This window comes from Corvus cornix, chromosome Z, assembly GCF_000738735.6.
Source record: "Corvus cornix cornix isolate S_Up_H32 chromosome Z, ASM73873v5, whole genome shotgun sequence".
Lineage (NCBI taxonomy): Eukaryota > Metazoa > Chordata > Aves > Passeriformes > Corvidae > Corvus > Corvus cornix.
Window position 1 is genome coordinate 44494246 of NC_046357.1, and position 13032 is coordinate 44507277.

A 13032-nucleotide genomic window follows, 5' to 3' on the forward strand; every position below is an offset into this window, starting at 1 on the left:
AACAACTTCACCCAAGCAGCGTAGTTCTGCACTGAGTGGGGAATAAAGATCTCCACAGAGAGTTCCAGTAAGTTCTTTGGGAATCTTACAAGCATATATAGCATGCCCTGAAGGAGAAATTAACTCAGGCCATCTTGTGTCAGGCAGGCTGTAGCCAGCAATGCCAAACCAGAGCAGAAAAAAAGACACTTATACCATATCAAGTCTTAGCATCAAGAAGTGTGGTGTCATTTATTAACATTCATATCTGTGTGGTTGAATTAACATTGAAAGATCTTATACTCTAATAGCATAATGCATAGTCATCTACTGTTGAAACAAACACACTCAACAATGATGGAGTTGATCGGGAGAGGTCTGCTGTCAAAAATCTTCAGTATCTGGATAGACCAATGAAAGCTCTGAGAAAGAGGATAAACTTGTTGAAAAACAAAGAGCAACAGTGTAAACCCTGTATGCTTTTGACAAGATAATTAAAGACTCAGCAAGACAGAATTTTAAGCTGTTCAGTCATAATGAGAACATACACACAAAAAGGAAAAGAGCATGTCACCCAACCAAACATAATGTACAAAGAAAAGTGTAGAAACCACTTTCAGTTAATAGATGTCATAGAAGAGACTACTTGGGTAGCAAACTGTTTTCAGAAATTTATTGTGACCTTAAATAGGAAAACTAATTTTCAAAATGGGGAACCTTAGTTACACAATCCACAAAATACTTCAAATCTGATGACCAGATGAGTCAAATTCTGCATATACAGAAATGACATTTTGCTGGATGTACTGCACTGCTGCTATGAAATCTCACACTGCTTTTGGACAATTTGGCCATAGGAGAGAACTGGAGGAGGGAAGAAAAGAAAAAGAGGTCAGTAATGCTGAAAAGTCAGCCAGTAACATTGTCGTGGTCTTTGATAAGAACTAAACCTGACAACTTCAGGTTTTTGTCAAAAGCTTTTAATTAGAAAAGAACCCAAAAAGCTTTTAATTAGAAAAGAACCCACAACTCTCCTTTCCAGCACCCACCCACACTGCATTGACTAAAATAGACTATGGAGCTACAGACAGTTTCTCCCAGATCACCAGAAAACATAGTACTGAATAGCAGAGTAATCCCAATTTCTTTAGCCTTTGTCATTTTTTTGTGTTGAGATCATATTTGTTTTAAAAAGAGCTTCAATTCTATTTTTACAGGCAGTGATGCTTACTGAATACATTCTCTAAGTGTGTGCTAGGCAGCACCATAGCAGGGTAGAAATAGAACCTGTACCCAATCACAGAGCTGTAAGCCTGCAGTATTATGCAACATCCTTCAGTCCACCCCCTTTTAAAAAAAGTTTCCAAGTATTGAGTAATGTGGCTTTGCAAGCCAAGATGGGCCCTGGAGGGGAAAAAAACCCACAGAAAATCCTCAATACAAACTTACAGAGCCTTCATTGTACAAATAATATGCACACACAAGAGAAACAGTTCATATAATCATAGAATGGCCTGGGTTGGAAGGGACCTGAAAGATCACACAGTTTGACCCACATGCCATGGGCAACAACACCTTCCACCGGACCAGGTTGCTCAAAGCCCCATCTAACCTGGCCTTGAACACTTCCAGGGATAGGAAGTCCACAACTTCTCTAGCCAACCTGTTCCAGGGTCTCACCACCCCCCTAGTAAAGAAATTCTTCCTAGTATCTAATCTAAACCTACTCTCCTTCAGCTTAAGGCCATTTGCCCTTGTCTTATTGCTCTTGTGAAAAATCCCTGTCCATCCTTCTTGTATCTCCCTTAGGTGCACAGCTAGAAAAACATTTTACACAGTAGATTTAATGGAGAAATTACATGCTTTGCTTCCCCCTAAAAGCTCTGATTCTCACAAAAGGACAGACTAGCTGTGCTTGAAGCAGATTGGAAATGAAACACAGGACCTAAAAGTGTTACCCTGATGAACTATCTTAGACTAAGCAAGAAATACTATGGAATAAGAATGATCACTAACTTGAGACTAAAGTATTAGCCTCCCTGTAAGAGCTCTTTTGGAGCCAGGCAACTCATACTGCTACCTTAACACTACCCTTAAGATGCTTGTTCTCATTGTCACTGGACTGTTTCTCTCTGGTTTTTTTGCAGCATCTGAGTTGAGTTTACAGTCAACAGCAAAGGCATTGGTCTGGAAATGGTCTTTGGGATGATTTGCTTTTCTGAGGTCTCTTCTTCCCTCAGTATCTACCTCCCACACCTTCTCTCACCTACGTATTCTACCACAACTTCCACTTTCATTATCTTTTGTTTGGACAGCCTTGTATTCACCTGCTCCGTGCCAAAGAACTCAAGTACAAATATCTCAGCACTAAGAAAATGGAAGTGGGAATTTTTATTTCATTTTCAAAGCACACATTATCTTCTTTCCACCTCTGTAAATGGGTGAGCCCTGGGGCTACAGAGAAATCTTTTGGGACTGATCCAAACCATATAAGAAACTAGATGTTGGTAAATGCACCAGTTACTGCCCTTTCTCTTTCAGCTTGCAAGTACTAGAACCAATTCTCATATAAAAAAAAATTGTATCTGTTCTATCTAAAAGTTGTATTTTAGTTTTCATTTTCCAAGATCCATTCCTGCTTAGGGAAAAAAATTACTGTGATTGTATTGCAGGGCTAACAACAGCAGCCAAGAATTCAAGATGGGATTTATTTTTTGGTTAGGGAGTAATGGGAGAAGACAACAGGCAGGAATTTCACTTTCTCACACCTTCTCAGGTAGACTTGGTCAAAAAATAAGCCAGATTATGGCCACCAAAAGCTAGCATTTTCCCCAGAATGCTCATCAAATATTTAAGTATCACAGACAAAATAAAGAGTTACACATGGGGACTTCATATGTAGCCTTGGAGAATAAGCATTTTGCTGAAACCTGCAATTCAGTCTAAACTGAATCAGATTTTTCTCCTTATAAAGGCACCTACACTCAGAGATTGGTAATTGCATAATTTACTGGGTGGAGACAATTAAATCCTTGCCAGACTGGCTGAGAATTCTAGCTCAGAAAGAGGTACTGCAGTCCCCTCATATTTCTATCTATGGCCTTAGACTACTATCTGTTTCCCACCAATCCTGAATTTTGGATGCAAGAATAAGAGGGTCTAAATTAGTGTTGTGCAACACAGAGAAGGGCAACCAAAGGATTATGAAAGAAAAGCAATCTACAAGACAGTTGAGAAACAGGAAACTGAAAGCAGATCATCTTTTTCAGCCGCTAGTCACATTTTTTAAAATCTTTGTGCAGAAGATACGAATTTGGATCCTAGGACTAGCGTCTTGGGGTGACTTTATGATGTTGTATCCCATATCGCTGCCCTATGCCCAGAAATTAATTTTGTGCCTTTCTATGCCTGAGAGGGGAAAGAGAAGTGTACTTTTTCAAAACAGTTTGCAGTTTGTTTTCATGTTCCAAGGACACAGAGATAAAACCTGTCTGCTTCTGCAGCAGTGGCAGCGAGAGTGGGGAAGGCACCCGGCTTGCTTTCGGCCAGTTTTTCAGCTCCTTTTTCTTTCTCTGGAGAGAGACAGAGAGCTGAACTTTTGTTTTTCCTGGGACTTTGGTTTTTCCTATATTTTTTTTCCTCTGCTGGACTGTTTCAACATCAGAATACATTGGGAAGAATTTCCACCGAGGCCTTGGCCCTGGAGGTGGGCCCACCACCCCGTCCCAGCTCCAAGGAGGGGGAGAGAGAGATCTACGGAAGGACTCTGAAATTTTCCCAGGTTTCTCTCAGCATAGCAAGAGGTTTTATTATTTAGCATCATTATCCTTTTCCTGTGTGTTTGTTAAATAAATAGTTTTTATCTCTTTCCTTCGAGGAAAATTCATTTTTTCCCAAACCTGGTGGGGGAGGGCTGGTTGTAACCTACCTTCTCTCAGAGGATGTATTTCCAAATTTTCCCAAACTGGCACAACTAGAAAAGAGTACAGCATAGTAAAAGACAAACAAAAGAGTTCTTAATGATAAGGCCCCACATCTCTCATCACTGAAGCCTCTCATCCCTGTCACAAATAAAACAGTCATCAACTACTCTATTGGCTTAGAGTTATAGAACAGATTTCCATCCAACTGAAATAAGAATTTCTGCCCTGCTCATGAGAAAGTTTAGGTGTTGCTGACCTTCACATCTTGCTGAAGATGTGCATTAACCCTCTTAAAGTACTTTTGATAGGAAAAGCTTTTGCTTAGATGCCCATGTATGCTGAAGGGAAAAACAGAAAATAAGGTGTTATTAGCTGCACAATTACAAGACCAGAAAAACCCAAAGCAATAGACAAGAACACAGGAAAATATAAGAGAGTACAGCCATAATTACATTTATTAAAAGACATGCTACAACAACTAGAGTTAGGAAAAGAGTTAGGTATAGATACCATGTAATCAGAAAACACACTAACCTAAAAACCCAGAATATATTACAGCACAAACAAAATCAAATTCACCATGCACTACACAGTCACAAAATAGGTTTCTTTAATACATCTTACATCTTTCAGTTTTAAGTCATCTCCACAGACATGGAATACTTTTCATGCAATGCCACAAGATGCTTTACAAATGAAAGCTGTTGCTTATTAAAATATACAGACAATCTTTTTATATAAAAACATTTTACATTTCCATTTGTTTCCCCAAACACTCTTTTGCCAGATTTAAAAACAAGAAAACCAAAAACCAAACAAAACATGATGGTACAAATATTTACAGTATTTTCTTGTGTTAGATGAACATTTTTCTAAACCAAAAGGAACTTCTATGAACAGATCATGTAAAATGAAGGAATGACAGCAATTTTTAGAGATGTTTATTGTCTTGAGTACAGGACTAAAAGCAATGCATTAACTTTTTGCATTCTCTCACACCATTTGGTTCACATTACAGTTTCATTTTCCACTGTTTCTACCACCAGTAATAGTCTCAAATAGAGACCACTTTGCATTGGGTCTTCCCATCAGAAAAGAGTGTGAGAGAAAACAGGTTTTCATGTATCTCAGTAAAACCAGAACAGTCTTTGGTCAGTGAGTGCAATGACATTCTGATGCAAGAATCTGCTTGGTTAGCAACTTTTGTCTTGTGCTGCTGCAGAACTTCTGCACAAAGTGGGTAACATATTCAAAAAGAATTGGAAAGTGCTTCAAATGAAGTTCATGTGTGGTAGCTTCCCACTCATAAATAAAGCAGAGTTTCCAAGAACTGAAAAACTGCTTACAGTGATGACATTAATCTGCTAACGTAAAAGCTTTTTTCATTTATCAAGGACCTTCAATTATGTAAGCATTTAATTTCTTTGGGAGTGCTCCAAGCACAACATGTCATTATTATCTGACATTGGAAATAACACTGAGTTATGCTTGGATTTCTACATATTGCAGTACAAAAGAAAAAGCTGCAATGGGAAAGGCAATAGAATAATTAAATATGTATTGAAACAGCTGTAGTTCACTTCTTGTATAGTCAGTAGACAATATTAATTTTCCACAATATAAATATACATTTTCCAGAGGGGGAAAATGTATTTATTATACTTAAGACATGTACAAATATGAAAAACTCTACATATAAAACTACTGAAGGCACAAAAACTTTGGTCCAATTTTGTTCCTATATCACATCCCCCATCAATAAAACTCTGAAGTTAAATACTTCAGAAATTTTCTATTCTAACTGTTACAATTTGCTTTGAAAAGAGCAGGCAAACAATCTTGTATACAGCAAACAAAGCTACAGAAGATGAAGTTAATTTAAAGACAAAATTCTGTGTAATCTCACTAGTATCCTTTCAGCACAACAGTAACAATACTAAGTTCGATAGTTGTGCTCTACCTAACAACATATCAGGGCCAAAGGTTAAGGCAACACAATGCTTTTTGTAGGCAGCTGACCTCTCATTTGAAAAAGAGAAGTATAAGCTAACAGCATAAAATGACAAGTAGTAGGTCTACATCTCTTATCCCCAACTCATCACTTTCCTACTGACATAAATCAGAGGAGGGAAAGATAATTGATCACACAGGTCTCACTGGCAGTACTATCCACAAACACTAATAGTTTTCTAGGCATACAGACACAAGTTTGCGGTCTGTAATCAGTAATGTCACAAATAGGCAAGTCTCCACAGATATGTGGAATATCTTCCAAATAAAAAGGACCTCACTTTATCAATACACAAAACCAGTGCAACTTACAGGACCAGCAGACAAGGCAACTGAGTCAAATTATGAGTCGAAGTTTAAAAAACTGGTTCTGATATTTCAAGAGTTATGCAGAAATTCAAAGAAGCAGAAGTTTTACCACTATATAACAAATCAAGGATCATTTGAAAAGGCACTTAGCTGCTCCTGGGTTGTTACAAAGGCCTTATTACACTTTGAACCAAGTGTGCATCCATCAAAAAAAAATGGACTAGGAGGTAACTAAGAGTTGATTCAAGGGCATGACATATACAAAGGCATAACTGTACAGTCATAGAATCATAGACTATGCAGAGGTCGAAGGGACCCACAAGGATCACCAAGTCCAGCTCCTGGCCCTGCACAGGATAGCCCCAAAGAATCACATCATGTGCCCAACTTACACTGTGCACATTACCAGATATTTCACCAATTATTTAAACAGACATTAATAACATATGCTAAAGTAATTATAAACCTATCTTTAACAACTTAAGGCCACAGTATAGAGAAGATGAAGCCAGAATCCTCTTCAGAGTTATACAGTTAACAGAGAAAAAGGCAAAAGACAGGGGATGAAGTATGTTTAAAGCCTAGTTACATATTAGGAAAGCAAAGTCACAGTGAGGACTGCCCAACAGAATAGCAAAGAACAAAGAATTTGTTCCATTTGATTTTTTAAAATTTACATGGACAATTCTTTGAGTAACTGCTTAAAGTTGTCCATAATCTGACTGAAAGGTAGGACTAAGGCCTTTGGAGGTTCCTTTCTATCTACATCAGTGTAGATAATAGAATATTACCATTCTGTATTTAGAGAATAAATAGATTTATTTATTCTGTAGAATAATACCATTCTTTCCCAAATCTTGCTCTTTTCACAGATATCAAGGGATCTACTATTATACACTTTAGAGAATCAAGAACTGACATGCAACTGTGCTTTTGCAGTCAGGCACTAATGAGTCAAGCACAAAGTATAAAAAAATATTTCTTTTACCACGATCCTTCATTAACAATGCATTGTGATAACTAAGGGGTTATGTTTGTACTTTCAATTATTCAAGGCAGAACACTAGATGGGAAAAACTAGCCTTAACTAGTGCCTTCATGCTGCTAAGCAAATGTTAAAATGTACTGTCAAGTTACAAAGCTTGTCTGCACATCTTGTAAAAGCAGATCTCCCTAAGAGGCAGCATCTTTCAGATACACACAAATCTAGAAGTGTGTTGACAAGAATAATTCTGTTGAAGAAATAGAACAATAAAGGTGAATCAACAAGATACACAATACTTGTACCACAAAACCAAAAAGCAAACATAATAAATACCCACATTCAGATTTTCCCTAAGTTAAAAATTTTTAAGATTCTGTCAGTCTTTTCATCAGTGCTCACAGTCAAAGGGAAGGTGTTTGAAAGGGACAGTCAAATCTGGCAAATCAACAAATGCTTCTGAGGCTGTGTCCCAGCCAGGGGTTTGGCTGATCCGGCCATGGAACTTGCTTTCAGAAACTGGGTCTGCTGAGGGCTGATGGGGTGCACCTGTAAGAAGAGGGGAAGAGCATCTTCTGCCACAGGCTTGCCAAGCTGGTGAGAAGGGCTTTAAACTAAAGATGCCGGGGGGAAGGGAACCTCAGTCTACCCCACTCCCCAATTTGGTGCCAGTGCCAGCAACAGATGTCCAGAGCCTGAAGAGGGATCACAGGTCAGCAGAAATGCACCTGAAGAACAAGACAAATTCTAGCCACTCCAGCCAGTAAGTCAGCTTCATTAGGGTCTCAACTCCAAAGCATCTATGCAATAGCACAAAGGAAGGGGAATAAACAAGAAGAGTTACAGATGTGGGCATGCCAGCAGGCTTATGATCTCAGTTGCATGTCATGGACAAACAGTGGGATGGCTCTAAAGAGTGTTGGAATGGAAGGATAAAGGCTCTTCAGGAAGTACTGGAAGGGTAGACAAGGAGATTGTGTTGCCCTCTATGTCAATAATGAGCTGGAGCTCATGGAGCTTCACCTGGGGATGGATGAGGAGCTGACTGAGAGTTAATGGGTCAGGATTAAAGGCAGGCAAGGGACAGGTGACTTTTTAGTGAGGGTGTGCTACAGATTGTCTGACCAAGGAAGACAGAGAACATGAGGCCCTTTACAGACAGAGAGGAGCAGCCTCATGTACACAAACCTTGTTCCTCATAGGGAACTTCAACCACCCTAATATCTGTCAACACAGCAGCACATAATCCAGGAGCTTCCTGGAGTGCCATGATGATAACTTCCTTCTCCAAGTGATAGAAGAGCCAAGGAGAGGAGGTGCTATGCCAGGCCTTTTTCTCCCAATGAGGAGGGGCTGGTGGGGAATGTGAAGCTCAAGGGCAGCCTCAACTGCAAAGACCATGAAATGGAGTTTGAGATCCTTAGGGCAGCAAGGAAGGTGCACAGAAAGCTCACTACCTGGACTTCAGGAGAGCAGACTCTGGCCTCCTCAGGGATCTGCTTTGTAGAAAATCATGGGATAAAGACCTGGAGGGAAGAGGCGCCCAAGAAAGCTGGTTGATATTCAAGGATCACCTCCTCCAAGCTCAGGAGTGATTATCCCAACAAAGAGGAAGTCAGGTAAAAACATCAGGATGACATTAGATGGACAAGGAGTTCCTGGATGAACTTAAACACTGAAAGAAAGGCTACAGAGAATGGAAATAATGACAGGTAGCCTGGGAGGAAAAGAGGTTTTCTGAGCAGCCTAAGTCTATGAAACTGCGAAAACTAAAGCTTCCCTGGAAAAGAGGAAATATAGCCTACATTTGGAAAAAGGGAAATAAGGTAGACCCAGGGAACTATAAGTCTGTGAGTCCCACCTTGGTTCCCAGTAAGATTATGACATAGATGGCTTCACTAAAGGCAAATCACGCCTGACAGATTTAGTGGCCTGCAACAGAGTTACAGCAATGGTGGATAAGAAAAGAGCAACGGATGTCATCTACCAGGACTTGTGCAAAGCATGACACTGTCCCACAAAATAACCTTGTCTCTAAACTGGAGACACGGATTTGATGCATGGACCTGGAAAAGGAATTGGCTGGATGGTCACATTCAAAGAGCTGTAGTCAACAGCTTGATGTCCAAGTGGAGTCCAATAATATGTGGTGTTGTGAAAGGATAAGCACTGCTACCAGAGCTGTTAAACACTCTTGTTGGTGACATGGACAGTGGAATCAACTGCACCCTCACCAAGTTTGTTGACAACACCAAGCTGTGTGGTACAGTCAACACACCCAGAGGGAAAGGATACCATCCAGAAGGACCTGGACAGACTGTGAGGGGGGCCTGTGAGACGCTCATGAAGATCAATCCACACCATTCTATGATTCTATGAAATCCAAAAGGTAACATCCCTAAGGGGAATACTATTCCTAAGCCAGTTGAACTTTCCAGTACATTGTACATTCTGCATATTCATATAGTTGTGTTGTACGGCACTTGTTATAGCTACGTCTGTACAGTCAGATTGGCTGCTACTGTTGAGGAACACATTCGCTGAGGTAGCTCAGGGTGCAGCTGCAGCAGGAGCTGGCAAGCTACTACTGGGCTGATTTTGCAAAAATAATTCAGAGGGAAAATTTGAGAAAGCTCACTACAGAATACTCAGAACACTCTTTCTTCTAGAAAGATAAACTCATACAACTCAGATGAATGAAAACAATTATGAGTGGCAAAACATTACAGCAGAAACATTCTGCAATAGTTAGAAGTAAGTAAATGCCATGTTTGAAAGAAATGGGTCTTTAAAATGTGGTAAAGTCAAATTAAATTTATTTTCAATTAATTTATGTAAAAGAAAATGCTAGAAAAAAAAGCCCTTAAAATGAGATTTAGCTCTTAAAAATACTATCAGAAGTCATTAGTATTCATCTGTACACTCATGACCAAACTTAAGTGCATCTCAGCTCATTCCCCAAAGAGAAACCAAGATTCAGTATCAAACATACTTACAAAGGAAAGAATGGTAGCATTCTATTACCTAAAGTTTAATACTGATAAAGAAATGCAGAAACCTGAAAGAGAATATTCTGATACAGCCAGTGTCTCTCAAAAAGTTAGACTAAGTCCAGAAACTGAACTGGATTTGCTGTTTGGCTTTCCTATATAGGTTTGTTTGGGTTTTTTAATTTATTTTGTCTGGGTGTGAATTTTTTATCGGTGAAGTACTACCACCAGAGAAGTGCAACTAGGTAAATTTAAAGAATCCCTACGTGATTACACAATGAATGAAACCTCATTCCCATCTATATGCAATCTCCATAAGAAAACACAAGGAACTAGAATTCAAAGTGTTAATTAATGAAAAAAAATGTATCTTGAAGTATTATGGAAAACGTTTTCAAAAAAGATGAAGAGGAGAATTTTCACAAAGCCCACAATATTTTTGCAAGATACGTCAGATAGCACTCTAATCTATTGTATCATACACACATAGTAAGGCACATAATAAGAAATTAGGTAAATACACAGTAATTTAAGTATTAGACTTCAGAGTGGTAAAAAATCTCGAGGTTTAATTTTTCTGCCCTGAAAGATGACCTTAGCAAAAATAACTTCTTAGAAACTTGAGAAACCATCATAGACCTGAATATTTTCTGTAAGATTGCAAACGCTTAATTATTTAGAGAAATGTAAAAGATTATTTTAAATCAGGACCATTTTCTTGTTTTACTTTCTCCAAGGTACTATTACATATCCCTTCATAGTAGAAATAGGACATCAAAGTTCCAACCCATGGTCAAGTCAACCTAATTCTCCAATACATCTTGAAGAAACTTGTCAAACACCTTTTATTCCACAGAGAGAAGGCGCTGTCTTCTCTCTAATAATTTAATCTATAAGAACAGCACAGACTTTTTACTTTTATAAACAAGTTATTTGTAAAGATTTGCCAAAGTATGAACACACACCTTGGTAACATAAATACTACCTAGAGGATACTCACAGTTACTGTTTGCTTTTCTTCAAGAAACCCGAGCACTATTTCACATTCAAATTAGTGTTTAATCTGCACGGAGTACATTTACCATTTCACTAAACATACTCGTTTTGTATATGTAAAAGCACTCCAAATTTTTTTTTGTAAGGCTGATTTCAAACAAAAGCTGAAAAAACGTTCTCAAAATACCATTTTAAGTAGGAAATTTGACGATAAATATTTTTCCTAAACTATTTCACAGAAGAATCTTTCTAGGTATGACATACTTGCAGCTAGAATCAGAAAAAATCATCACTTAATTCTTTGTGTATGAATGAGGTTTTTTTTAAGAGACAGAGTCGGTCACAGCTGTCTCAGTCTCTGTTTGAAGATTTTACTAAACCATTTTGCAGCCTTAAAGGGAAAGTTCACAGAAAATTCAGATTGTAGATTTTGAGAAGGAAACTCTGAGATGTTGGTTTTCTCCAAAGTCATGATTGTGAAGCTCAATGAGAGCATGAACTGCTTCTTCCACAGAGCCCAGCTGGATAAGAGCCATTTTGCAATCTTTCCTGCAGTACAATAAAATCCATTATTAATCCTAACCAAATTTTCACTAGCCAATGCAGAAAAGTGATGTAAGTGGCTTTTTCTCAGCCATATCACACACACTGGACATTTGTACAGCAAAAAAAAAAAAAGAACTATTTGTGCACCTGCTAAAATGTAAAGACAACTAAACTACACAAATTTCACAAAGCTATGGCTTAAAGCCATGCCATTCTTTTGTTACTCTGGACTTCAAAAAGCTAGATCAAAATAAGCCTTGAAGACCTCTAAGAAATAGTGGCATTGTCCATATAGGTGGGATTATTCTAGCAGGCATGATTATACTAAAATAACGATGTCAAGTAACCTTAATAAATGTAGATACATTGTCATCACTGTCATCTTTTATATGGCATTTTATATATACACAACTTGTGTTTTTTCAAGAAGTGAGCAGTTTCCTTAAACTTATTTTACTTTGAACACATGGAATTTGTCAAAAGGCTGCTTATTTTTAGTTTAGTTATGCTAACAAAGTATTCCATTTAAAATTTTAAGATTGAAAGTATCATAAAAATTGTGATAGGTGTACTGCTTTTGCCTATAGCTACACATACATGGAACCCCGCCTATAGTTACATACACATAGAAAGTCACAAAAAAGCAATTAGCTGTTTTCCAGGATGAAAACTTGCTTAGCAATTTTACAAGAGAACTTACTGGAAAAATCTGAAGCCTCTCACAGTAGATCCTTTACTTGTAAAAAGATTCTTCAAATCATCGACAGTAACAGAAGGCCTAATTGAAAAAAACAAAAAACAAATAAAAGAAAAACTCACCCCAGCTTGTAGAAGAGCACAGAGTTCTGTAATAATATCAAGATCTCAATTTTGGCTTCTAAATTAGTTCTTGCTAATTTGTTCAAATTTATCTCCACCAATTCAAACCATGTCAACATTTCAGCCCAAAACATTTGCCTTTTACTCTACATTTTAGTATCACATTGTGCTACAAAAATATTTTAGACACACTCTATTGTTTTTCATCCAAGCCTGTTTCTTTCTCCGTTAAATTCAGATTGCATAAAAATCTCGTAAAATCTTAAAGAATACACTTCATCTTGCATTTCAATTTGTGCAAATGTGCTTCACGTTTCAATTTTCAAAGATTTTCATTTTACTCAGAAAGCTGTTTTCAAAGTGTGTTATAATTTCTTTTCTTACTTGGGCAAAATGCCGTAGTTTCTTTTTTTCCCCTTCCTGCACAGCTGCCTAACAAGAGACGCCTGTAAAAACTTATGTTTGGCTGTTACTCCAC

The 13032-nt window shown here is 38.0% G+C and overlaps 1 protein-coding gene across 7 annotated transcripts in view; it reads right to left on the minus strand.

Moving 5' to 3' along the window:
* Positions 1 to 204: 204 nt before the first annotated feature.
* PTBP3 (polypyrimidine tract binding protein 3) overlaps positions 205 to 13032 on the minus strand; it is a 49153-nt gene continuing 36325 nt past the window's right edge. For 5 of the 7 annotated variants that reach the window (XM_039567339.1, XM_039567343.1, XM_039567338.1 and 2 more), the window contains 2 exons: positions 12436 to 12513; positions 4330 to 11738 (listed from right to left, as the gene is read on the minus strand). In XM_039567339.1, the coding sequence (XP_039423273.1) occupies positions 11606 to 11738; positions 12436 to 12513 (211 nt within the window). In that variant the 3' untranslated portion in view covers positions 4330 to 11605. Of the gene's footprint in view, positions 844 to 3907; positions 3953 to 4329; positions 11739 to 12435; positions 12514 to 13032 lie in introns of those variants that run through there. The other 2 variants (XM_039567341.1, XM_039567342.1) reach the window with 2 other exon arrangements.